General features: G+C 46.5%; 2 protein-coding genes across 4 annotated transcripts in view; both read left to right on the top strand.

Annotated features, from left to right (window-relative positions):
• Positions 1–9,078, top strand: part of HNF4A (hepatocyte nuclear factor 4 alpha) — a 37,973-nt gene extending 28,895 nt beyond the window's left edge. For both annotated transcript variants that reach the window (XM_056354370.1, XM_056354369.1), the window contains exons 5-10: positions 564–719; positions 4,076–4,163; positions 4,680–4,835; positions 5,120–5,356; positions 6,038–6,160; positions 6,841–9,078. In XM_056354370.1, the coding sequence (XP_056210345.1) occupies positions 564–719; positions 4,076–4,163; positions 4,680–4,835; positions 5,120–5,356; positions 6,038–6,160; positions 6,841–6,983 (903 nt within the window). In that variant the 3' untranslated portion in view covers positions 6,984–9,078. The remainder of the gene's footprint in view (positions 1–563; positions 720–4,075; positions 4,164–4,679; positions 4,836–5,119; positions 5,357–6,037; positions 6,161–6,840) is intronic.
• Positions 9,079–17,036: 7,958 nt separating this feature from the next.
• TTPAL (alpha tocopherol transfer protein like) lies at positions 17,037–26,532 on the top strand. 2 transcript variants are annotated; one of them, XM_056353968.1, is made up of 5 exons: positions 17,037–17,125; positions 18,575–19,027; positions 19,753–19,946; positions 21,829–21,939; positions 22,656–26,532. In XM_056353968.1, exons 2-5 carry the CDS (start codon positions 18,589–18,591, stop codon positions 22,929–22,931), a joined length of 1,020 nt encoding a protein of 339 aa, XP_056209943.1. In that variant the 5' UTR covers positions 17,037–17,125; positions 18,575–18,588; the 3' UTR covers positions 22,932–26,532. The 2 variants fall into 2 exon arrangements, with proteins under 2 accessions (XP_056209943.1, XP_056209942.1); XM_056353967.1 differs by having other exon boundaries at positions 17,039–17,094.
• Positions 26,533–26,605: the final 73 nt, after the last annotated feature.

Here is a 26,605-nt window from a genome sequence, read left to right as displayed (position 1 = left end):
GAAAGCTACCTTCAGCAGAGACTTCTTGTGCTCACGCTGACGCAGACAGGAGAAGTAAAGCCTGCACGTCCCCTGTCAAAAGCAGACAAGGCAGGTCTGTCCAAGCACTAGCTCTGGAGCAGCGTGGAAGGGGGAGCAGTACCCTGCCCTTTGGTGGGACCAAGTAGCTTGCACAACAGCACTGGGTGGACGTGTCCTTGCTACTGGTGAGGCTGACTGCTACATGAGCCCCTCTGTTCCCACCTGGATCTTGACTGAGCACATTTGTTCAGTGGGAGGAAGATCTTGGCTTTAGAAACATTCCTTCTGTGCTTTCCAGTCTATTCAAGGCATGGCAGTTTACCAGGATGATCCACAGCCTCAGCTCTGAAGCATTGCATGTTCACAGATCCCCAGGTTCATCTCAATTTAAATTAGTTGTGCTGGGCCACATATTCTGGGAGTTGGGTGTGCAAGAGAAAAAAGTCATCATTGATGCTGGAATCTGCATCAACACAACCTATAAGCCTGGGATTTTCCTGTCTGTGGCACTGAAAGCTAAAGGATCTCTTCTCTCCTTCCAGATATCATCCCCAGTTCCTGTGATCAACGGAGACATCCGAGGGAAGAAGATTGCCAACATCTCCGATGTGTGTGAGTCCATGAAACAGCAGCTGCTGGTGCTGGTGGAGTGGGCCAAGTACATCCCTGCCTTCTGTGAGCTGCCCCTGGATGACCAGGCAAGTCCCCCCACCCACCCTCCCTTGCTCTACCCTGGCGAAGGCAGCGGGGAGCCGAAGGACAGCCAGGCAGCTGAGACCTTCAAAGAAAATGCGTGTTGTCCACACTGTTATCCTGACCGCTGCAGCTGATTGGGAACGGCATCCATACAATGCCAGCACAGGCCATTTGCATGTGCAGCTAATCAGTCGATGAGCACAGTCATGATAACATTGAGCTCAAATTAAGTACATAATCAGGTGCGCATTTTGCATGGGTCATTCTGTCAATTATTTATTAATTATAGTTTGTGCAGCACTTTGAAAACCTGAAGTGCTATACAAATGCTTAGGGTAATGAGACTTAGTAGGACAGATTTCTAGCCTAAGGTCTGCTTAAGACTTAAACACAATTCTGCCTATCTGCATTTCTTTCTGCTTCTTGCCTGGGGACATGTTTGTAACTGTTCTCCTAGTGTGGAATTAATGAAACTAAACACTAGTTTGCTCCCAAGGCAATACGAAAATCTCTTTTCAGGGTTAAACCCCAGGAATATATTTGCATTTAACACAAATTACTGTGTTGACATGTCATGTGTTGACACATGACACACTAAAATGACATTTGCTGTTTCCCTAACCAAGATAAGCACAGGGGGTTTGATATCTTCTATAAAACTGCACTGCAGGATCTCAGGCAGCCTCAAAGAGATACAGGGAGAAATCTCCTGTGTAAGTCCAAATTTCAGAAGCCTGCAGCAAATGTTGCAGGACATGATGTGTGTCAGTCTTGAGCAACATGTGTGGATGGTGGGGAGGCTCCAGGAGGAAGGGATAACACTTCTGGCATAGTATAGCACATCTGGCAGTGGCCAGCACAGATCCTGTCACAGGTAGGAAGGTATTTCCAGTCTGCCCAGTGTACACAAACCCAGTGTGTGTTCTCTTCATCTAGGATCAGTCTCCAGCCCTATTGACCTAGACATAACTTTTATATCATGAAGAAAAAGGATATCCAGAAAGTGAGAGTATCCAGCTGATCAAACCCCACTAAATCCTAAATCTGAGCTCTTCAGTAACCACTCAGCAGCACAGAGCCCCAGGGAATTCAATGCAATTCAATTAACACAGGAGCATATTTCCCTCTTTTCTATTATATGCAAGTGCTAAATTGTTTAAAATCGTAAGAAATCTGTTAAACTACTAAGGCAAACACGACTTAAAAATTATGAAAACCAAAATGGACTCCAATGGCAAATGACATTTCCACAGCAAACAGGCTGCAGCCCAGCAGAGGCTTGGAGCAGCTCTGCATAATCCATTGCATCCTTGTGCCATTTGGAACAGAGGCATTGAACCTGGTTAGTAACTCTGCAAACTACAGCAATTTCTACATGAGCTCATTTTACAATTGTGGGGCTGCAAAATTTCTCAAAGAAAACAAAACCTAAAGATGACAGTCTGAACCCTGTCTTCCCACAGGGGAGAGAGGCTGCTCTCAGCATCCTCCACAGGCTTGTCTCGACTGAAATAGGTCTTCTGTTATGACCAGCCACCTCCCATCATAGGCAGTTCCCAATCGGTCCCAAGGGGCTCGAGAGGAAAGACTGTGCTGCACTGAAACTAATCAATTAATGCCATTCATGCTTTTGAAGGACAGTATGAGAACAGAGGCAGAAAATACGCAGGGGAGCGCAGGAGGAAGGACAGAAATGCCAGGGAACAGGAATGAACAAAGCTATGTGCAAGGCAGCTGCCCAAGGGGCATGGGAGCCAGTCAAGACATGTCCAGTGGGAACATTTCATGTTGGGAAACACTGTTACATTGCCATTAAAATGTTGCCTGGGAATGAATCCTCACTGCCAACATTTTTATAGGAAAGGTCATACCCAACCCCTCATTCTTCCTCTGCACCAAAATGTCAAAGTACTGGGTTTGGTGGGGCAAAGCAATTTAATTTCAAAGTTAAAGTTCTACTTTCTTGTGTTACAACTTTTATATTTATCCTAGTTCACAATGGAACGATGTATCTCAGGTTGATCACTGCAAGAACAAATACCAAATGAGATGGTTTTGCCTTGTTAAAGTAATTGACTTTAACCCTGCTCAAACGAGCAAATTTTAAGGAAATAAAAATGGTTGTTCCAAACTGAGCTTTCTTGAACTTGTATTAGGCAGGAAATTTCTACATGAGGGCTTTGCTGCCCCTTGAGACTTGTAGTTTTTCCATCCTTTTCAATGTCTCATTAGATAGGAAAACTCAGTTTCATGCATCTCTGGTAATTACAAGCAGCTTGGCTAACATATCCACCCATGTTTGGATAGTGATAGAAACAGGCTAGATTTTGGCATATAGATAAAAGTTCCCCAGTATCATGTGTGTGTAGCCTTTCTGCAAGGACCCTCCACTCTGTTTATTTTGCATAACATTTTTCTCCCTCTGCCAAAAAAAAAAATATCCCTCTGTCAGACATCAGCATCTTGTCTAATGAGAGCTCTCTTCTATGGGTGACACATCCTCCTGGCATTTGTTAGGGTAAGACTTCTCTTGGCTTTTTCAGATGCTGAGGGATAACACACTGGAAAAGGGGACTATTCCCATCAGGACGCACTTTTCAGAATCTCTCCATTAATGTTTAATGACTGTTTTCTTCAGCAGAGGCTCCTGGCTGGGCATTAAGAAGCCTCTGTGTCAGGCTGTCCAATTGTTAACTTCTGTTTCTGCCTAAATCTCTGAAATTTTTAACTGAAGGAGGGCAAAAGATTCAGAACATTCTCAGGAGCCACTGGAGGGTGTAAAATGAAACACTTCAATCATTAACGTCAGGGCAGAAAAACATCCCTTTGGCTTCCCTGGCCCAAATGCCCATTGCTGTGGAGGGAATGAATGGTCAGAGGGTGACCCCACCATCCAGGTGGATGTGGGTCCCCATGATGTGGGAAGTGGGCATGGCCCAGAGGGACAGCAACTGTCCACAGCAGTAGATCGTACCTCTTCCCTCTTTCTAGGCTGGAGCATGGTCTCTCGTTCGGCATTTGGTAGGAGTTGTCTTGTCTGCAAATGGGCCACAGTGAACATGTCCCACTGCTGGCGTGTGGTCCTGGGACAGTCTGGCATGGTCTTGCTCATGACATGTGCCATGAATACAGGATGTTTCAGGTGCTGCCTATTACCTGGGGGTTCTGATGGATTTATAGCTGTCTATGCACAGGAGAAAACCATTTTTTGACCTCTTTCTCTGACTGTGACTGGAGAGGGGCTCTCACTCCACATCCCTGAGTGCAGCACAGGAATGCTGGGCTTTCTTGCTTATGTGAAATCACAGCCTTGTCTCTGTCTCTGCATCACCCAAATAACTTTTCTCTTCTGTTGCAGGTAGCACTGCTGCGAGCACATGCAGGGGAACATCTGTTACTGGGAGCTGCCAAGAGGTCCATGGTGTTCAAGGACGTCTTGCTGCTAGGTAAAGAGTGCACTTCTGCTCCCAGCCCATCTGCTTCTGCGAAGCTTCCCTGCTGGGGTGAAGGACAGGGTGGTTCAGTGTTTGTGGACATCTTTTTGCAGGGTGGTAGCTTGACCTCTTCTGTATTTTAGCAAGCTTATCACAACCTTTGGGGGCAGCTAGGCCTGGCTGACATTCATATCAAGGCCACATCATGTGGCAAAGTTGGGGGACTATAAACATTCACATTGGCCCCCCAGATTTGTGTAAGCAGGCTGTGGTGTGATTGAGAAAAAGGGTTTTGCTCCTTGGTCAGCTTTTCCATGCTTGAGTGGCTCCTCTGTAAGGAGAGGCTGCTCTGGCAACACAGACCAGCATTTCTGGTGGGCTGAACCAGGGAAGGGGCAGAAGGAGGAGCTTCTTAAGTCCACCCTCAAAATTATCTCAGCGTTGGTTATCCAGGTTTTGAACTCTTTGTCACCCTTGATAAGTCTTGGGCAATGATAAGGTGGTGGTCTCTGTGCTGCTTGTCCAAAGGAAACGACCACATCATCCCACGGAACTGCCCCGAACTGGTGGAGGTGAACCGCGTGGCCATCCGCATCCTAGATGAGCTGGTCCTTCCCTTCCAGGAGCTGCAGATAGATGATAATGAATATGCCTGCTTGAAAGCCATCATCTTCTTCGACCCAGGTATGCTCCAGCTTGGTGAGGGTTACCATCAGAGGACTCTAGTCTAGGTTATGCCAACTAACGCTGGTCCTGCGTTGTGGAGATGCTGCCTGGTCTCTTCTCTGGGCCAAACTGTTCTGAGAAGGAGGGGAGAAGTCAGCCTAAGAAGGGAAAAAGTGCCCGTTACAGCAGATGATAGAGAATCAGAGGCAGCTCACCTCAGCCTGTGCCCAGACTTCATGCTGCTACTGAAGGGCAGCTCCTAGGGAGGCAGCCTGGATAGTTTGGTCTGTGGGTTGTTTCAGATGCCAAAGGACTGAGTGACCCCTCCAAGATCAAGCGGATGCGGTACCAGGTGCAGGTCAGCCTGGAGGACTACATCAATGACCGGCAGTATGACTCACGGGGCCGCTTCGGGGAGCTGCTGCTGCTGCTGCCTGTGCTACAGAGCATCACCTGGCAGATGATAGAGCAGATCCAGTTCGTCAAGCTCTTTGGTATGGCTAAGATTGACAACCTGCTGCAGGAGATGCTGCTGGGAGGTGAGTGCTTGATGGCTCTGCAAGGGGCCTCTCAGTGTTCCCTGATCACCCTCCCCTTGAGAACCTCCACAGCCGTAATTTCCTACCTGAAAAAGGTGGAGACAGCCTGTACGCAGGTCAGCCCTTGACTCACACAGAATCATCTCCCCCTATCAGTGGCTGTGGTAACAAAGGGTCCTCCATTTCTACCCACCTAAAGAGATGCATTAGCTGTGCATCTATTTACAAAGAGGCATCCCCAGTCCTCTGCATGCAGACAAGCTTTGCTATGCAATGCCCAAACTCCTCCCAGCCAGCCATTTCACTAATCCTCCTCCCTGTCAGAAGGGAGTCATCAAAACAAAAGGGTCTGAAAGCTCTGATTGAAAGTGTGTCCCAGATTTTCTAGTGGGAGCATTCAATGGGACATAACAAAATGAAAAGTTGTCACTGTGCTGTTCTTTATGTGGAGATGTGACTCAGGAGGAGAGGAATGTCATCTTGTATAGGAGGAAATGCAGACAGCAGGCAGGGATTAGTAAAACCAAGGCATCCGTGGAGGAAGATGGGAAGGTGCGCTCCAATTACATATGCACAGGCTGGTCATGCACAAAGCCTTGGACATTTTGGTGCAGTTGATCTGCCCATCTGAACTGTCTCCTTCTGCTGTTGTGGCAACTAATGTTATATGCACTTTTTTAGGCTCATCAAGTGAAACGCCGCATGCTCACCACCCCCTGCACCCTCATTTGATCCAGGAGAACCTGGGAACAAATGTCATTGTGGCCAACACAATGCCTCCTCAGATGCACAATGGGCAGATGTGTGAGTATCACCAGAGAGGTGGAGAGCTCCCAGAAGAAACTGAGAGCTTTCCAGGGTGCCTGTTGAGGTAGTTTCTACCTCGCAAGGAAATTTCCATGCAAGACAGAGTCTCTGATAGTAAGTGTGTGAGAAATTCCTATGCAGAAAGGAGGGAAAGACAAACAGAGAGGTGGGTTAGATTAGATTAGGCTAGACTAACTGATTCAACAAGATGTTCCTTGGCAGACTGTAGCTTTTACATAGCCCTTAAGGTATGAATGATCCCGTCCAGTGCCTACTGAAATCAGTGGAAAGGCTCCTCTTCCCCTGAATGTAATCTGAATGGTTCAGACACATCTCACTTTCCCTCTGCAAAACCACAGAGACTCTGGTCCACCACACAGGGCCACCACTTGGGAATTTGAGCTGAGATGACCTCAGCTGACCAAAAAAGGAGCCAGTACAGGTCAAAATGGCAGCAGCTCCCCTCATTCAGTGTTCGCTATTGTGGTTTCTTCCAGGGCATCTAACTGTGCCTGTGTATCCGGGCTGCCTTGCTGCAAACACACAAGCCATTAGTAGCTATGGTTTTGCTACAGAGCCTCTGCCTTGCTTACATCTGAACCCCGCATGACTGAGAACAGATCCCAGTGCTGTCAGATCCACGAGGCCCTCTTCTAATTTGGTTTCTCTCTCTGTAGCTACTCCAGAAACTCCACAGCCATCTCCACCTGCAGGGTCAGGACCAGAGCAATACAAGCTGCTGCCTGGAGCCATTGCAACTGTGGCAAAACAGCCCACCTCCATCCCGCAGCCCACCATCACGAAACAGGAGGTCATCTAGCAATCTGCAGGCCATCTGGCCTCGTTTAGAAGACTGCGTGGGAGAAAAGCTCGAACTGACTCTGTCACTGTGAAAAGAGAAGCCATTCAGAGGTCCTTGGGTGCAAACACACAGACTGGCTTATTGGATTAGCCCACAACCACCACACAAGCTGTCTTCCTGCAGCTACAGACGGTGTGCGCCACGAGCAGCCCCAAGTCCCAGAACTAAGGTTGAAGCATTACTGAAACCCTCAGTCCTTGTATGAAGGGCCAGATTTCTGCCTCCCTCTGTGGGGAGGTTGCAGTGACTGGCTGGCGACAGCGCAGCTGACTGCTCCCCCATTGCCACCTCTCAGCGTTGGTTCAGCACACACCAGACCCCACGAACAAGCAACTCTCTGTGCTGTGTGAATGGAAGGCTTTCCTCCTGCAGCCATGCCGGCTTCCCAGACAGCCCCCAGCCCAGCCAGACTTGATGGAGATGGAAGCTCCCCCAGGAGCACTGCAGCAGGTGAAGCACACAGGTTTTGCCCAGGCAGCACTGGCAGAACCACTCCTCAGCCTTGGCTAGTCCCAGATCTTTGCATGGTGTCTCCACCCAGCGCACTAACCCTCCCAGCCAGGCCTAACAAATCTTTTCAGCTGATACTGGGGCAAAGTCTGGCCCACCAGGATTCTCCACTGTTTGGATCCTTCTGCCTTTTGATGGGTTTTGTTACCTCTGTGCCATGACTGCCCTTCTTCCACAAGGCTCAGAGAGGCAACCACTGCCAAATCCTCCCCTTACACCAATTACTGCCTCCTCGCTACCTGGACTGGGAAGCTGGGGGACCATGGGATTCAGGAGATTTCAGCTAATGGGATGAGGTCACCCCCATACAGCCTAGCGATGGGCAGCACTGCCCAAAATATCACTGGCCCTGCTACTGCTTCTCAGCAGTTAGAAGAAGACCACTGGATGCCTGTTTGGTAGGAAGCGGGGAGAAGGTCATATGAAGTGGAAAGACCTGTTAGGGTGAGAAGAGCCTGAGCCTCACAGATTAGACCAAGGTCTTGGGCTGCCCAAGTGCAGGGAGCATTGTGACCCAGGATCTCTGCTCAGACTCATCTTTAATGCTAAGATATGCCATATAATCTTCTGTCCAGTCCCGTGTCACTCCTTCAGCTTAGAGTGGTTGATAACAGATTTATAGGTCTTCATAACATGGTAAGAATTTGTTACGGCTCCTTCAGACCTCAGAGGGTTTGAGGGCAGCAACCTAAAAATGACAATGTTTTGAGTCCTGCAGAGAAGGATGACAGAGGTCTAGGAAAGATGCTGTCTCGCCCAAGCCCCTTGGGTCTGCCCTAGCCTTGGGTCGGCACTCACCTGCTCTGCTCCCTCCCTCCCACAGTCCCTGTCTCTCTGTGCCTGCCCGTGCCAAAACCCTGCAGATCTGACCTTTGTTTTACAGCTGAAACCAGGAAAGGAGCCCTCCGGTGCCCAGTGCTTGCCTCTCTGGTTGCCAGCAGGGCTGGAGCTCACAGAGCCCTTCATGACTTCAGGCCTGAGTCATTTTTGGCAACGCAAGGCAGTATCAGCTCTAACTAACCGTAGACTATGTGGGGTGCTGGCCTCTTGGTAAGATGAAATTGTTGGAACCATGGCTGCCAAGAGGTCCCTGGCGGGCACAAATCTGAGCCAGCCCAGCCAGAGGAGCTGCAGGTCTGTCCCTTGATTTCCAATGCAAAAATGAAACACTGACGCTGATGGTGTCAGAAGTATTGTGTTGTTTCTTAATGCTGGTGGCATCGTACCGAGTAATTTATTACAATGATGAATCCAATCATTTTCTGTAAATTATTTTGTAAATCACATTGATTATTTATAATTGGGAGATTAAATGCAAAAAAACCATAATAACCCGTTTGTCTTTTCCAACTGCAGCAACCTTTTTTCCTGTATGTAGGCATACTCTGTGGGGAATCCTTTCTGGTCCGTTTGCACCAAGCATTCCTTGATATTGTATATTAATTTTTGCTGGTTACTGCCTTCCAATGGAAACAGAGGAATATTTCTTCACTAGAGTTTGTATTCATAAAAAAAAATAAATGCAAAAATATTTTTTAACTTTTCCCAGACAGATGGATTTCTTTCTTCTGGGAGGATTTATTTTAAATCAAGGGGCTCACCTCCCTGTTGGTCTGAGCACAAAGCATATGTGTATTGAGGAAAAAGCCCAAACAAGTGTTTGACGCTGTCGCCAGCTGTCACTATTTCCTGGCAAGCCTAATGTTAGCTGTCTGTCCTGAAGCCACATGTGCTGGAATCATAAGATTGAATGACAATCTCCATTTTCATTAAAAGAAAAACAAACATGAAGAATAAATATTTGCTTTCATGATTCCAGGGAGCTTAAAGACTTGAAGTAACCACACTCTGAAAGCCAAGCAAAGGAAGCCAAAATATGTTATTAGCATTTAGAATATGTTCATTTTTAAGTCCCTCTTGTATTTCAAAGGTAATTTCTAGCACTTTGGGGTGACGATTCCGCTCTGGTTCACACACAGCCATCCAACTGCTGGCAGCAGGTGCAGCCAAAGGCAGGCTGAGCCTAGGGGGCACGGTAAGACGATAATGTGAAAGTCAAGTTGTCCCTGGTTGTAAAAGTGAAGAAATACACTGACAATTAGAGAAGGCTCTTAATGGCCTGCTCTTCTGATCACGGGAGCCTGCTCTCAGCTGTAGCCTGCCCAGGAAGATAACAAGAAGAGAGGAGAGAGGTCTAGATGGCTGTAAAGATTAGGTATCTGGGGAGGAACATCACCCAGCATTTTCAAGCTCTGATCTGCAGGAGATGCCCCTCACGTTCCCCCATCTCCCACCCCAGGTGTGAAATGAGGTGGGCAGTCTCATCCCAGGTACGAGGGATGAGAAGCAGCCTGATTTTCCATCCCACTTGCACACCCAGTGGCCTCCCAGTGACAGTTATGCTGGTAAAAACTGTCAGCATGGATGAGAGGCAGGGATGAGATTCAGAGTGCACCTGAAGACCATGGGGAGACAGCATTTAGAATCTGCCTCCACTCTGGGACCAAGGACCCAGGAGAATAGGACAGACCTCAGATAACATGCCCTCAATATGTGTGCACCCATAATGACCTAGAGCCCCAATGCCATCACTTAATGCCTGAACAAGGTCAGCAAAGGCAGTTGGAGGACATGCATTATCTCAGCGCACACACAACTACTACATGGTTAGTTCAGTCAAGCGAAGGAAAAGGAGTTAGCTCCTTCTCTTTAATGTGGAATAAAAAGGACTCATCTGCCAGTCACGGGAACCCTGTGACCCATGGTTGGTTTCACCTAGGTATATGCCCTAAAAAATCCATAGATGTAATATCAGATCTTTGAAGCAATAAATTCTCCTGGATTCCTTCCCATGAACTGCTCTATCAAGGTTGCCCTTCACCTGGTTAATCTTAAATCAGTGCAATACTTACAGGACGTTTCTTAGTGCTGGATTCAGCTCACTTGGAAAACCCCCAAAACTGCCCCAGAGACAGCCTTACCCTTAACTGGCATCCTCAATCCCAGCCCTCACCCTTTTTGTCACTCCAGCCTGGAATCACCCTGAGACACTGGTTTTACCACTCTTGCCACCCTGTTTTACCCTGCTAGGCTCTCTGGAGCCCACAGGCAATGTCCCATGTCACCTGAGATGGCTGCTGTGAGGACAGCTAGTGTTGGCTTTAAAGACACAACTTCTCTACATTGTTCCGGGACACAAAAGAGTTTTACTGTCCTCTTCTGTGCTTGCAACCTAGACTAAGGATGATTTCCTGGAGAGCAGTATCTCCAGCTGCAAAATCTTTTCACGATGTCCAAAGATCTGTGAAAGTGGTATTTTTAGGTCCTCTGGCTACTATAAAATGCATTCTTTTCATATTCCTTATATAACCTTCATCTGAAATAGCCAACAGACTCTGGAGCCTTTTCCACGGCTTTCATATCTCAGTGAGAGAAAAAAAGAAAAGAATGGCAAACGAGTTTTATGGCCTGCATATCATCTCTGACAAAAGCAACTATTGCTGCTATTAAACTTGCAAGTGCACACACAGGCACAGATAGTCATGAACAAGAGGCAGCAGGGACAGCTCAGCAACGTGGCACTGCTGAGCCAGGCAGTTCTCTGTGCCAGGCTGGCCAGTTCCCTCGAGGCTGGGTGCAAATATCACCAACTAATTGGGGAATTCAGGCAACACACTGCACAACCCCTTTCCATTCAGAGAGGCTGGAGGAACAAGGGTAAGGTGTGGGTATGTTTAAAACCCCTCTCCCCATTCCTAATTAAGGTGTGACCCTGATAATCATAAACACACCTAGCACCTGAAAAATTGCCAGCCAGGCCAATAAAAATGGCAATATACTGTCAGCTTTGTTAGGTGTGGAGTGAGCAGGAGAGCTCGGCACAGACAAGACTGTAGTCACGTCCTTCAGTTCAGTGTCTTGTGTAAGAAAGAAGCAGCTGCTGGACCCCAGCTCCAAACATTATGCGCCCGGTTCAAGCCCAGGGGGAGAAGAGCTCTGAGTCTAACCTGGGTCTTGGGAAGGAAGGTGGTTTAGGAAGTGTATTTCTAAGGTTTACTCTGGCTTTGGACCTGGAGTGATACCATGCCTGCCTGACTGGCTGCTTCATCAGCTTTCAGAGGCCTGAGGACACCCCTAACTTGGGAAATCAGTCGCAGAAGATATGGGTTACACAAACCACTGGGCTCTGCAAAGCCATGCGCCATTTCAGTCCCTTGCATCTGGCAGTTCTGCCTGGCTGGGCCCTGCAGTCCCTTGAGACCGTATGGACACATGAAGATCAGGGAGCCCTTCTGAGCCTGGGGGACCCCACGCCAGATGACTCTGGTCTTGGGTTGTGATTCTGTACCTCCTCCTAGAAACTGCTATGGGTGTGATAAGCAGTGCCAGAGCTGCCTGAGGGACATGCCTGGATGGACACCCATAGCAGAAAGCTTGTGAGGCAGACAGGAATTCCTCACTGCAGCTGCCAACGCAGGTGTTAGCACTGCCTGGAACATGACATGTTCCCCCTCACTGACAGGAAAATCATTACAATAAAGTAACTCAATAATACACTTCTCTATTCCTCTCCAGGACTCTCCAAAACCTCACTGTACCTTAAAAATACCCATTAATTAATTCTGTTGGTGGATTAGTATTACCATTAACCACTAACATGGAGCGCACTGTCTCATGCATATCTTAGGATCCACTCAGAGCTGATCTGTAGAGGATACAAAGCCTTAAAGGTCCACCTAAACAGACGTGGAGGTCCCCAGCTTATGCACCAGTTAAGAGGCAAGCAAATGAGAAAAAAATCTCGAGTCAGAAGCAGCAAAGAGAAACCGTAGTGCCAGACCCAGAATCGCTGACTCTGGACTACAGCACTTCTTGCACAAAGGACAACCTTTGGGATCCTCACTTCTGAGTGGTTTTTAGCCCTCTCTTAAAATTACCTTAAGGTGCTGGATTAGAGTAGCATCTTCTCACCTGGGAGAGCAGGCTGGAGACCTGCTGTACTGCATGCCCATGGAGGAGGCAGTGGAGACAGCTCCAGCATTGCAGGCTCTTACATTTCCATTGAAATCCTACTATTTGCTGCATGCAGCTCCTCTCCTCTCCTCACAGCCCGCCATGCAGCTGTATTCCTTCATCCCAAGGGTGTACAAGCATCTGAGATGTTGCTTAGGGCTTAATCCAGCACCAAGCCCTGCTTCACTCCTTCCCACTGATATAAGGGCTTGTGAGGGACACCAGGTTGAAAGCCCCAAGAGCAAAATCAACCAGTCCAACCGAGGAAGCAGCAGCACTTCCCTCATTCTGCCCCTGGAAAGTAATCCTACATCTTTTACCAACCAGGTTCCTCCAGGAGCAAACCCAAGTGCCTCCACTGCTTTAACACACTCAGCAGCACTGCAGCCATTGCCATGAAGGGGCTGACAAGGAGCACAGGTCTCTGAGCAGCAACCTCACAGCCCCCTGCATGGGCTAATCCTGCCAGGGACCCACCCTACCACAGACATAGCTGCTTTCCTTCCAGTGTGCCAGGGCACCACAAAACACCATGAAAGACTGGGAAAATACTGTCTCAGTTCAGAGTAAATTGGAGGCTGGTCTAGATGACCTTTAAAGGTCCCTTCCAACCCAAACTATTTTATGATTCTATGAAATTAAACTACAAAAATCCTGTAATATTTAAAACATTCAGAGGTCCTGCCAAGTACATTCCTCGCCAAGCTTTTGCAAAAACATTGCTGGTCTTGAAGCTAGCAAAGCCAAGGTGAGGGGAAGTCTTCTCTCAAAGCCTGGGCTTGGTACAGCTACGTGTCTGTGTCACACCACACGCTTGGCTTCCTGGTGGTCTAACTGCACATTAGCACAACTTTATATGGTTGGGTGGGGGCTGCCTGCCTGCCTGCCTGCCTACAGCTGCTTTGGCAGCAGATGCTACAGATTTGTGTACATTTGCGTATTAGTGCCTGTTTCCATAGTTTTGCATGTGGGTCTGGCCTGCTGTATGTGTGGGGAGAGCATGTGCAGAGCAGGGGCAGTGCTCTGCAGCACAGCATCTGCTTCTCACTGCTGAGGTTGTCATCTGTGAGATCCCCTCCTCACACCACAACGTGCAGGGTGAGACCAGGCATGGAAGCCTGTCCTGGAGGATGTGTGCTTCCAGGCTTTGAGACCATGAATACTTCTGGCAATCTGGGGCATATTTTCTTAGTCACTTCACCTTTTGAGCACAAAGGAATAGTAGTTGGATTGTATCACAGCCAAGCACCCCGTGGAGCAGGTTACACCACTCTGGCATAGCCTTGCCTGGTGCAATTAGTAGGGGCTGCCACTACCCTACAGCCCTTTCCGTGCTGCCGGACTGGTGCGATAGACAAAGCTGGGACTTGAGATACAACACAGCCCCACGCGTGGCCAGACCTCACCCAGCACTATGGAACTAGTGGCTCTCTGCTCTCATGTGGAGCCACTCAAAAGGGAACCCAGAGGTTCCACCTGCACCCCTCAGACCAGAGACCCTCTCGGCTTGAACTGCACATAGATTATCTTTATTACAGGACTGTTATGTTTGCACAGTTTAGTGATTTAATATCAGTTTAAAGCCTGCTCTGTGAGCAATGCTGTTTGAAGTCATGCTCTCTTTTCAGCCTCAGCTTGCCAAGACTGTAAAATGTTTATTGCTGATGGTGGAAAAGCTTGAAGAAGCCAAGATAACTTTCCCAGGCTGGGTATTAAGACTGTTTGGGTAAGTAAATGAGTGAAGAGTATTACATGGACTTCATTAAATATCAACCAACACCAACAGCCATTCATTTATAACATAACGGCAGGGCGCAGGAGCACCCAGGATCAGAGCTAAGAAAGGTATGAATCACATGTGGTAGGAGAGAGGAACATGAGAAGGGCTGGATTCCCCATGGGGCTCCAGGTGTGGCTCCCAAGGTCAGGCAACACAACTCCTCACTGAAGCTCCTGCAAATAGTGTAAATATGGAGCTGATGAAGTGGCAGAGTTGGTGAGGTTCATCTTTTAGTTGGGGAGGGTTGCATGCATGTGGTCCAGTATGGCCTTCTCCCTCCTGCTGCTGTGGGTAAGGTCAACACTCTCCAGTTAGGGGAGGATGGTCAGTGCCTGGATGTTTGTTTTCAGTTTTTACCTCTTACTTCCTTATAGACAGGTTCTGCCTTTATTGGTTACTAGTCACAGGATGCCAACACCAGGTAGAGTAAATTACAGAAACTCTTACTACAGTTCCTGTGATTTCATGTGGCAGTACTTTAAAACTCCCCCTACAACTTGGCTTGGTGCTTGAACCCCTCATTTCCATTCACCATCCACTGCTCTCCTTGAGTTCAACATTCCTCATTACATGGAAAACCGAGGTAGGGTAGTTACTTCATTTGGGGACCATACCCAAATTATATTTCACATCCAGTTCTTCGCTATGCAGTATTCTCACTTTTACTTTCCTTCCTTATTCTCTCTTACCTGCCTAAGGCTCTTGCTCTTTTTTTAGTATCCTTTCTCATATGTCTCTCAATGTGATTGCTACCAATTCTCACTTGTTTCCTGCCCTTCTTGCTCTCAAAACAGAGCTTCCTTCACACATCACTCCTTTCAAACATCCCTGCCTACTCCTAACACCCTGTTACAGCAGCTATTAACCAGTCAGGTCTGGAACTGCCACATCCCTGCTAAATTTTCCTCCCTTGTTTGACAGGTGCAAATTCCAACCAAATTTTGCAACCTGTAGCATAAATTCCTGTTTGCAGCTCCGGTATTTCCCAGCTATTTGGTGTTTTGAAGCCTTTTCTCAGATTAGCCCTGCCTCCCCGCTAATTTCAACAATTAGCTGGATCAGGTGCACCCAGGAACCTCCTTCAGCTGCGAGGCCACAGACCCATTTCCCCAACATGCACCTTCTCCCTCCCTCCCTCCCTCCCAACTGTGTCTGCAGCTGCCAGCTTCAGGCTCTTACCTCTGTCCTGGGACTCCAGGTCCCACTGAGTGGTTTCTCTGCTCATGCTGTGCATTTCTGTGCCCAGGAGCTGTACACACAGAAACAGGAGCAATGTAAGGTCTCTTGTTCTCCTGAGGTCCCCTCCAACCTTATTTATCCAAGCTACTGGAAAAGGCATGAAGCAACATCAAAGGCAGGTCTAATTCCCACAGATCCAAACTGGTCCCAGCTTAGGGCACCAGCTTGCCAGGCTGCACCCAGCTCTGAGCTGGCTGGGCCCAAAGCAGGAGTGGACTGGAACATCAGCGTGGGGTTGGATCAACGTACTCCTCTGAAATGTGTCTCCGCAGGTAAGTGCCTGTGGTACACTCTATTTGTTTCCATGCTGGCATATCTCTTTCCAGACATGGTGTCACTGAAACATTTTCCACTTTGTATAAGGGTGAAATCTTGAAAGAGAAATAAATCAGAGCTGTATCTCAGATGCTGCCGAAGGGACTTGTTTCCTGCTGTGGGTTCCTGGGATTCCCGCTCTTTGTTCATCTTTGACTCCCTCTCCTGGCTGAAAACGCGCAGGCAAGAGGAAAGATTTTACCGAGCTGACTGGGACCTTGCAGCACGGGGACCGTCCCCAGTAGGACGCTGAGCCTGTTTTGCAACCAAATGCATCCATTGATCGGTGGGGTTATGCATCATTCTTCCCGCTCCCCAGGACTCCCTGCTGAGCCACTTTTGCTGAACCATTTTTAATGCAGCAAGCTCGGCAGCATCCATCTTTTTTATTACAAATTCCATGCAGACAGGTCAGGCATCACCATCCAAACTCATGTGGGATACGTCTTTCTGTCTTCTCAAAACCCAATCTGCCTTTATTAGCACTTTGTTCCTCTGTCGGCATTTCAACCCGGGCAACAGCTGGGCCCTGCTCCCACCCCAGCAGGAGCCAGCCTGGAGGCTCCCCTGGCTCTGAGCAGGTAACCCTGCAGCTGCTCTGGCTGGGGAGCTCTGGCTGGCAGGGAGAGGCTGCAGGGCCCGCGCATGGGGCTGCGGCCCCGTTCCCGCCACCCGCTCTTCTGCTGCCGCTCCCGGGGCGCGACGCGGCCTGAGGTACCGGCCTGGCCGCAGGCGGGGCGGGGGAAGGCCCAGTCCTGGCACGGAGAGGCCCGGAGGTCACCACCTGAGCACTGCTGTTCTCGAAGGCCAGTTTCAGGGGAGCTTTATATATCTATATCTATATATATTTATATATAAAGAGCATATATGAATTGCAGTTTGCGACTGACGGCTGGAGGCAATGAAATGTCGTTATGAAAGAGGTTGAGGCGTTATTAAGGGGCAGAAGTGCCCCCCACGAAGCGGTCTCAGGGTTCCCTCACTGCGCAGCCACCAGAAGCGGGGGCAAACCCACGTTTTCGGCCCGCTGCGCACCGCGGGGACGCGCACGGGGCCGCGCCGCGGCTGGAGGCGCTGCCGCCGGGCATGAGCGAGAGCCCGCAGCGCTCGGCAGTGACCGCGCACGCGCGGCGCCAACGTCACTTCCGGGCGGCTGTTGTAGTTCCGGGGCGCCGCTGCCTGGAGACGGCGCAGCTGCGCGGGAGCGCTCTGGTACGGCGGCGGGGCAGGGCCCGGGCTGCAGGTGAGGGGTCTGGGGGGCTGGTTCTGGCGCTGAGGAGTCGGGGGGGGGGGGGTGTCTGGTTCTGGCGCTGAGGGGTCTGGGGGGGGTGTCTGGTTCTGGCGCTGAGGGGTCGGGGGGGGGGGTCTGGTTCTGGCGCTGAGGGGTCTTGGGGGGGGTCTGGTTCTGGCGCTGAGGGGTCTTGGGGGGGGGCTGGTTCTGGCGCTGAGGGGTCTGGGGGGGGGCTGGTTCTGGCGCTGAGGGGTCTGGGGGGGGGGGCTGGGTCTGGCGCTGAGGGGTGTGGGGGGGGGGGGGCTGGGTCTGGCGCTGAGGGGTGTGGGGGGGGGGGGGGCTGGGTCTGGCACTGAGAGGGGATAAGACTGGAGGGGCACAATGCTGGCGCTTAGCGGGCCTCCTTGCCCCTACACCCACCTCAGTGCTGGGAGCACAGGCAGGGCAGGGACCAGGGATTCGGGTGCTGCACAACCCGGTCTGTAAGGAGGTGAAGCACAGCCCTCTGAGTGATCCTGGGACCTCTCCCGAGGAGCCTGGGGAAGGGATGGTAGAAGTAAATCATTCAGATGTCTGTCACTGCAGGAGGAAGCTGGTTATGTGGGATAGTATTATTCTGACTGGCAATTCCTGTGTGACACCCAAGAGCAGTATAGTGTGCCGTGACTGACTCTTGAATAGGACTAGCTCAGGAAAAAAAGGCATATATTTCTCTTTAAGTCCCAGATCAAGCTGCAGGAAATATGCCAGGCTCATAATTTTATAATTTTTTTACTCATTTCTATCCACTTGCTACTGGATTTGCAAATTCAGCTCCCAGTTCAGAAATATTGGCAGCACATTAAAACTAGATTAAGCCTACCTTGATATCCATGCAGTGCTGGCATGAGAGTCTAATTTTCTCACCTGCTCATCCAGTCTGAACTGCAGCTGTTTCTTATGTTCCTGAGTGCCGTGCCTCCTGAATTGCTCAAAATGTTCATGTGGGCAGACATGCTAATTGAGGCATGTATTTGCCAGAGAAGCTAATGAAAACTAGCTGAGCCCAGACAGCTGAGAGTTTCTCAGAGGAAGGTGTAATTTGACCAAATGTGAGATCCTGCCTAACTAGGATGTGTTTGCTTTAGTTTCTAATTAAACCTAGGAAATAAATGTTAAGGCAAATTAAATTCTGTGTTTTGCAATGCAGCTGTGTAATCCTGTATTTTAATTCTGTTAGATTTCATCCAGGGTAGTTTTCTACCTGCTATAAGATAAAGAGATTAGAGAAACCTGCACTTTCTAATCCTAGCAAGAGAATTAGTGTCTGAACTGTGCTTCTGGCTGTAGTGCTTGTTCTTGGAAGGGCAGTCTCCTTAGCCAAGAAACAGAGAGATACAGGACATAATAAATACATAAATAGTTAATATACTTGTTAGTCTGTGGGGTTGTTTGTCATGTGTAACACTTGGTTTTTGACAGATTCCTGCCACATTATGTCAGGAGACAGCGACTGCACCAGGACAAGCCCATCAGTGGGGTCTCCATCGGACAACGAGTTCTTGCCAGATAGGCCAAAGTATGTTTGCTCTCTGTCTCCTGATCTCATTACCAAAGCCCGGGAAGAGCTCCAAGAAAAACCTGAATGGAGGCTCCGTGATGTGCAGGCACTCCGAGATATGGTGTGCAAAGACTATCCCTCCCTGGGGACCTGCCTGGACGATGCTTTTTTGCTAAGATTCCTCAGAGCCAGGAAATTTGATTACGATCGAGCTCTTCAGCTTCTGGTGAACTACCACAGCTGTAGGAGGAGCTGGCCTGAGGTCTTCAATAACTTGAAGCCATCTGCAATAAAGCCTGTCCTAGAGTCTGGTTTTGTCACTGTGCTGCCTCGTCTGGACCCAGAGGGACGCCACATTGTCTGCATCCGACCAGGTACTGAAATGCATGAATGTCTTTGTTCTCAGAGTTCAAGGTGTGTCCGAGTCAAAAAGATCTGCTTCCTTGCTTCCTTCTCTCCTGTGAACAGTGGTTACTTAGCAGAGTACATGGGTTCTCTTTGAAATTTGAAAAGCTAACTTGTGAAGGGACACATTTGTCGTTAGCCAACGGTATACCAGTTCCTTTTCCTGTGTCAGCAATAACTGCAGTTATGTCAAAATGAAAATGCAGTGAGGTGGGTTGATGAAATATTAGGTAATTCAAGAAAAATTAATGTGTAGTAACTCAAATTGAAACAGGGCTGTTGGCCTACAGTTAGAAGCTTGTGTTTTGTTTTGACAGTAAGTGGAGAGAGGAGCCTAGGACTCCCATGTAAACATTCAGAGCTTTCTATGTACTTCTGGTGCTGCCAGGCTTGCTGTAAATTTGCCTTCATTCATTCTCCTCTTTTTCCATTTACCTGCTTTCTTTCTGAGCTGAAGCTGCTTCTAATAAGCTGTGCTGGGTAGAGAACAGGGTTCTTAAAACCATTGCCTTTTCCCTGAAGTAAACATGAGTTGCCATTTATCTCTTGCTTAAGAAAGGCTGCTCTGAGCTAGGACTGTGGCTGTTAAAGACTAACTTTTAAGAGTCCAGGAAAATAGAAAATCAGTTTTTGGAATGTGTATTATTAGCTTATATTTATTCTCCGACTTACCATCCATGTCTTGTAACCTCAGACAGATGGACACCCAGTAATTATCCGATTACTGAGAACATTCGTGCCATATACTTAACGTTAGAAAAACTCATTCAGTCCGAAGAGACCCAGGTGAATGGAATTGTAATCCTGGCAGACTACAAAGGAGTCAGCTTATCTAAGGCGTCTCATTTTGGTCCTTTTGTAGCCAAAAAAGTGATTGGAATTCTTCAGGTAAGACCTGAACTGGTGGGAAAATAAGCTTGTGCATTGTAAATGACTGCTTCTTTGTCTAGAGTTCTTGACTATGTTACCAGAAACCTCAGCATCTTGGCCTTTACTAGCAGACTTAAAAGGTGTCTCTGCCCAACCAGTTTCTCACACCCTTGCCAAATTACCTCACTTGTCCTTTTTTTGACTTTTGCATCCCTGAAAATAAATTTGCATTAGAAATGCAAACTTTGAGTTGGAAGAGAAAAAATTAGTTTTGTCAGGTAGTGGTAAGGAAGAGAGAGAACAGCGAATTACGCTTAGAAGACACTGTTTTGCCTGAATGCTGAGGAATGGCTTGTTATTTAAATGGTTCCTGTCAGCCAAGATGGAGCTAACCACTGGGGAAGTGCAAGTTCAAGTACTGCTGTAAAAATTTTGCAGAGAGGGTGTGATTTGAGGAGGATTTCCATCCATTCCCTGAAAGAAGAGAGTCTTCTTCAGCTTAGGGGGCCACAAAAGAGTAATAAAAAGGATCTCTGTCTAGATGTTTGGAAGGAAAATGATGGAGAGCAAGTTAGAGCAAGGGTGTAAGCACAAGTGGAGTTGTACAGAATAGGAAGGTGAAAGGAGTAACCTGGCCAAGGTGGCAGGATGGTCTGATGATTTTACTTGATGTTTTACCATCCTATCTGGAGGAGTAAGGTGAGGAAATCTTCTCTTGAATGGATTTATGCCATCATTACTTTTATTCTGGCCTGAGCTAGTTATGTTCTTTGTTGTATCTATGGGGGGTAAGGAAGGATGGGGGGAACCAGGGGAGTTCAGGGAGATGATAGCAGTGAGTCTATGAATGCCTATATAAGAACTTGCTCCTTTAGATTGCTGATAATCTAAACTTGTCATTTTACTGTCTGATCCCATGTTTAATTCATACAAATAGTGTGATGGGTGTCCTGCTGTTATTAGTGGAAGCTTTTCACAAAACAAAAGCTGAACTTGGTGAAGGACGTGAAAGTATGGATTGTATATAAATGTGTTGCATCAGACTTGCTGAGCTGTGTCTCTTGTAAAGATGAGCTAATTCACTGACCTTCTTAAGGAGAAAAGTACTCCTGCAGTGCATGTTACCTGCTTTTCACTCCAAGCATTGACTGCTTGCTCTGTATATGCAGAGCTGGTTATAAGGGAAGGAAACTTCACTGTGGCACATGAGACTTTAATTGCTGATCGTGACCTTTTGCCTTGGAAAAATGTTTCTGCAAATAAGTATCTCCAGCAGAAATCTCATAACTAGCTGTTGTTTTAAACTATCTTGTATAGCAGATGCTGTGTATTCTGTTGGCAGCAGAGCCTGTTTGTCTTTTGCAGTTAGCTTGACAGAATAGTTGGAATGGCAGAAAAATAGTGATATTAGATTTCTTCCTTACATAAAAGCACATTTCAGAGTGTCTTGGGCACCAAATCATGTGTTTGGACACACTGTTAGAATCAGCCTGCTCTGGCTCCCAATGTGGTGCACCCCCACAGAAACCTGGGTTGTTACTTTGTAACTGCATCATTATCAGGGTTGGGAATATGTGAATGAAGGACAGTGATTACCTAGGTGTCTTTGTCAGGGGAGATGAAGAACAGTAAGAAATGAAAATTCACTGACAGCGATGTATTTCTCAATGCAGGGTTTTCTTGTCTCTTGACTTTATTTTTATGCTTGCAGATCTCCTCCTGAGACTGTTCCCTATTACGAGGTGAATTTCTGTTGCTGTATTGGTTTATGTTGGTACCTCAGATGAAAAAGTTTGGGAGCTGGTGGGTTGTGCTGGCAGTCAGTTTCAGGAAATCTTAAAAAGAGGAAGATGGCAGATGTTTTCTAAACTGCATTATAAAAATCTTCTTTACCCTTCAGGATGGATTCCCCATTCGAATAAAAGCTGTTAACATAATAAATGAGCCTCGTATATTCAAAGGCATTTTTGCAATCATCAAGCCTTTTCTGAAGGAAAAGATAGCAAACCGGGTAAGGATTTATGTCATTTTAATGTTATTGGGTTTGGGTTATGTGCTTGGCCACTGCAAGTAAAAAAACATTGAAAAACTCCACAACTAGAACAATGTTGGTTCTATTTACTTGATCTAACTGGTCCTTTCTGATATATTTTTTAAAAATATGCCTGTTGGCAAAATTCTTCATGAGGGAGAAGCTTTGAGGAATTGAATATTGGCATACTAATATGGAACTTTAGTACATAGGCTGTGTATTCAGGGCATTAATTCTATCCCTGGGGTTGGGTTATTTCAGCAAGTAACAATTTGTTTAGGAGGTGGCATCACAGGAAATCTTCTTCTCCTTAAGCAAGTGTCCTGCATGGCACAAGTATTCTTTCCATAGGACTGAATGTAATTGTGAAGGATGATGCTTTTTTCACAATGATAAGTGCTTCCAATCCCATGAATGAACTTGGGGACGAGCTGAATTTGGAATCTTGGCACAAACTAGCACATGTCAAGTTTCTTGCTGGGATTTAAGCTGCACTAGGCTTGGGTTGTCCCAAGACACCTCTCACTAGTGTGTCTAACTACACCTGCCCAATGTTGTATGCTGTCGCTTGCCCATAAAAACATAATTTCTGAAATTTGCTCTTTAACTCAGAGTAAGCTTGTTAGCTGACTGTTTGTTTGCTGTAAAGCATTTGGTATGCACTACTAACAGCTATCTTCTGCTTTCTCCTTCAGTTTTTTCTTCATGGCTGTGATCTGAATTCTCTTCATCAAAACATTCCCCCAGTGATCCTTCCTGAAGAGTATGGTGGAACTTCAGGGAAGCTGGACATCTCTGCATGGAATGAGCTGCTGCTAGCCTCCGAAGAGGACTTTCTGCATGATTTCTCACAGTTGGTTCTCCCATGCGACAGCTCACCCCATGACATGCTAGTGAGTGGGGATGCTGATGACAAGCAATGTGATGATTCTCTGCGAGGCATGAAACCTCAGCTGTATTACTGTTATTAACAAACCAGTGAAGGGAAGTTTTCCAGCACAGTTAAGATCTGTTCTGATAGGGATATTGTGAACTCTGCCTTACTCCTAAACTTGCAGTTTAGGAACAGACCGCTGAGGCACTTTACACTGTAGAACCAAAGGAAGCTAAAGAAGGCACAATAGGGGCAGGGCAGAGTTTGGGGGTGATAAAGGCAAAGGGCACAAGTTATGTAGAGTACTTGAGGCTCGTCAACCTCTGTGTGAATGATGCAAACTGGCCTATTCTTTCTAATGGTAAACAAAAATTACAGTATGGTAAGCTTGATAGTTTCTTATCCCCTCCCCACGCAGGTGAACAGTGACAGTGATGATTTCATAGCTTTGTGACCATCTGTTCCTTCCCATTCTGAAAACAAGAAAATTGCTTTTGAGCTCTGCAAAATGTAGTTCTGTCAGTGAAGATTGCTTAAAAACATAAAAAGTCCAACTTGGCCCATCCTCTGTCACTTGGTTCAGATTGTGAGTTGGCACTTCTGAAATATCTCAATCCATATTTTTATAAAATTAATACAGAGCAAAACTTTCTTATCCATGAATATCAGTATGCAGATAATCTCTGAAACTTCCTCACAGCAGGAAGAACTATACCTGGAGGCTTAACTACTATAACATCTATGCCAAGGTTTAGTATAAACAGTTGCAACCTTCACTTTCAGAAAACATAAAGATTTTTAGATCATGTGCTAAGGCTTTCGATTGGATAACAGCATCAGATAATGAGGTTTGGGACCAAGTAAGAAAAACTTATGCCATCTGCTTTCCCATGTTGTCAGTTGTTCAGTTTGTCAGCTGGTTGTGATGAGGAACTGGGTAACTAACTCATACACAGAATTTGTAAGGAGGCTTTGTAGCAGTTGGCATATAAGGTATAGAAGGCAATACTTCATGTGAGACAGCAAGGTGCTGCTTTAGCTTGTAACTTTGGGCAGAATTTGAGTTTAAGTCTGTGAAACCAAATGCAGACAGGCTATTTGAAAGCACATTCTTAAATTTCCTGGTATTGTAGCATTTTGTTCACTGTGCTTGTCAGCTATTTTGTGAAATGTTACAACTTTGTTTTCCACTTTGTTGACCTCTTTTGTCTTTGGTTGTCATGTTCCTGTATGAAGTTAGACTTTAATCATCCCTGTAATATTTACCCTTAGCTTGTATGCCTGTGGTTCTAGGTCTTTGTCTAGAGACAGAGCTAAGACTCCAATGTCAAATCAGGGTAAGATACCTATGTCTAAATAAGCTGTTCCCACTCCCCAGGTTCAATCTGTTTAATGGTCTTAATTAGAATTTAGCTCTCAGCACACTCTTTGCACATTTTTTTTTCTGCTCTGTAATAGTGTGGAGACGGGAAACCTCACTAGGACCAGGAAAGCGCACACCCTGTTACTTCAAGGTGAAATATTTCACTGTTTGGTGAAAAAGAACATCCCTTCCCTTCTAATTGGAGACTTTTCTCTTGAGCACTTTCTCTGGGTGAAATCTTTATTTAGTGCCAAGTGTGATTATAGGTACCAGTTATGTTTCTGTAAATATAAAACTAAAGCATCTTGAGGATTTCAGACATTCACTTTTCAAAGTGCCAAACTCTGTTTTGAATGTCTTTCTTTCCCTCAGTCCCCCTACAGCATGATTGCATTGCCAAAAAGAGATGAGACTACCACTGTAATGACTTCCTGATCTGGCAGCAGGCCTCACCCTGGACCTAGGGGGTAGCAAATGCTATACCTGGCATCCAAGCATTATAAAAGGAGACTGGGTTCTGAAAAGGGGTAAACGGTGAAGCTTTTTTTCTGGGTGGCAGTTCAGAATTTGTGGGAGCGTGGAACTTGTCACTTGAACTGTTCTAGATTGAAGGTGGGAAGAGATTAAATATCCTCATTGAAAGCATCTGATTTTTCCTACCTTTTGTAAGTCAATTCTTACTCCTCTTTGACAGCTATTGCCTTTAGTGTAGGGGGAAAAAAAGCCCAACAATTTTAATCTACTTAAAGTAAGAGAGTACTGCTAGCCACTTTTTAATTTCTGACCGTAATATGCTGTGTGTTTTGCGGAGATTAATTCAGTTCTTTGTGCCACCTAGCAAGACAGTAGCACACAGCACCAGGACTTAGGTAAGTGGCTGCCCATGCTGTTTAACTGCCAGAACGTAGAGACTGGTATTTATGTTGTAGTGCCTCTGAAGTCCAGCCACCATGTAAAATTAAAAAAAAAAAAAAAAACAACCAAAAAAAAAACCAAAACAGAATGGACCATTTTTTCTAGAGGTGAAGGCATGACTGGTATTTTGAGCCTCTTCCCTTAATTGTGCTGCAGGGTTTGAAGTGGTGGTATTTTGACAGTTAACCTGTTAAGAACAACTACTTTGATCCTCTTATGTAACTATTAGAGAAGGAGGTTGAATATTCAAAATTTGATTTAGTGTCCTTCAAAAAGAAAAAAAAAAACACCTAGTGGTATTCAGCAGGTGGCTGAGGAACCTCTACAGAAACAACACCCTTTTTTTTAGGCTTTTATATTCTCTTGCATGCCTTAAATAGTGGGCAAACTAGATCAGTCCCTTCCTCCCCTTTTCTCCTCTGCTCCCAGAGAAACTAAGACTAAATGTTTTAAATGTAATAGATAAGGCTATATCATCAATGTGGAAAATAGCCTGTCTTATGCCTCCAGAACTTCTTTTTCTTAAACTTGGCTGCTGGGCAGTTGATGTCGGGATGTTTAAACTAAGCTTGAACTTAGCTTTATCAGGCATCTAACTGTTACTTCTAATTTGCTCTTTCTCGGCTTTAGAACTCAGAGAGAGTTGCACCCATACTGAGCTGTATCTCTAACACTTTTTAGGTTCATAACCAGTGCTTGGCTTGGCTTAACAGTAAGCACAGCTCTGTTTTACATGCACCTGACTACTGAGCTGAGAATGCTCTCTGAGCTTGAGCACTTACTAGCAAAGAAACCAGTTTGTTCCCAAAATTTCTTAAGTCAGCATTTGGCAAATAAACACTTGTTTTTAAGTATGCAGTCTCCTTCTCTGCAAGTTAATAGAAAAGATAGGCAAAGCTTACAGGTTGGGGATTTTTTTTGGTTGTGGGTTGTTGGTTTTTACAGCACTAAAACTGATCTGTGCTTTTTTCCACTTGAAGTAACTTTGTTTCCGGAGGTTATATGCCTTGCCCAGTACATAAGCCATCCCTGCCAATTCCAACACCTGGTAAGGAAAGATACTTGAACTGCACTGGGCAGCCATGGCATTTGCCATTAAGTGGGACAAGAGGTAGCTGCATACTGTACATAAAAGTACTTGAATTTATACTGTTGCAAATGGGTGTTACAAACCCTGAGGTATTTTCAGGAACTGGGTGAAGTATTGGTTTTGTTAAATTCATTTTGGCATGAGTTAATCATAGTGTTATTCAAACTAATAATTTTGCCTTCTGTTATATGTGGGCCTAGAAGCGTTGGGTGGTTAAGTGTACATCTTATTTTGACAAAATTTATTTTTATATTGCATTTTATAAAATGGAGTGGTCAAAATGTGTACTTCTATGATGCACGACTGGGTGATTAAACACATTGTAACAGCTGCTGATTTGATATTTAAAATATTTTTGCCTCGTGTCATGTTGGGGTATTTTATTGTAAAAAAAAAAAGACAA

The sequence above is a fragment of the Falco biarmicus genome, chromosome 10 (genome assembly GCF_023638135.1).
Source record: "Falco biarmicus isolate bFalBia1 chromosome 10, bFalBia1.pri, whole genome shotgun sequence".
Lineage (NCBI taxonomy): Eukaryota > Metazoa > Chordata > Aves > Falconiformes > Falconidae > Falco > Falco biarmicus.
The sequence above is the reverse complement of the archived record's forward strand: the minus strand, read 5'-3'. Positions and strand labels throughout refer to the sequence as shown.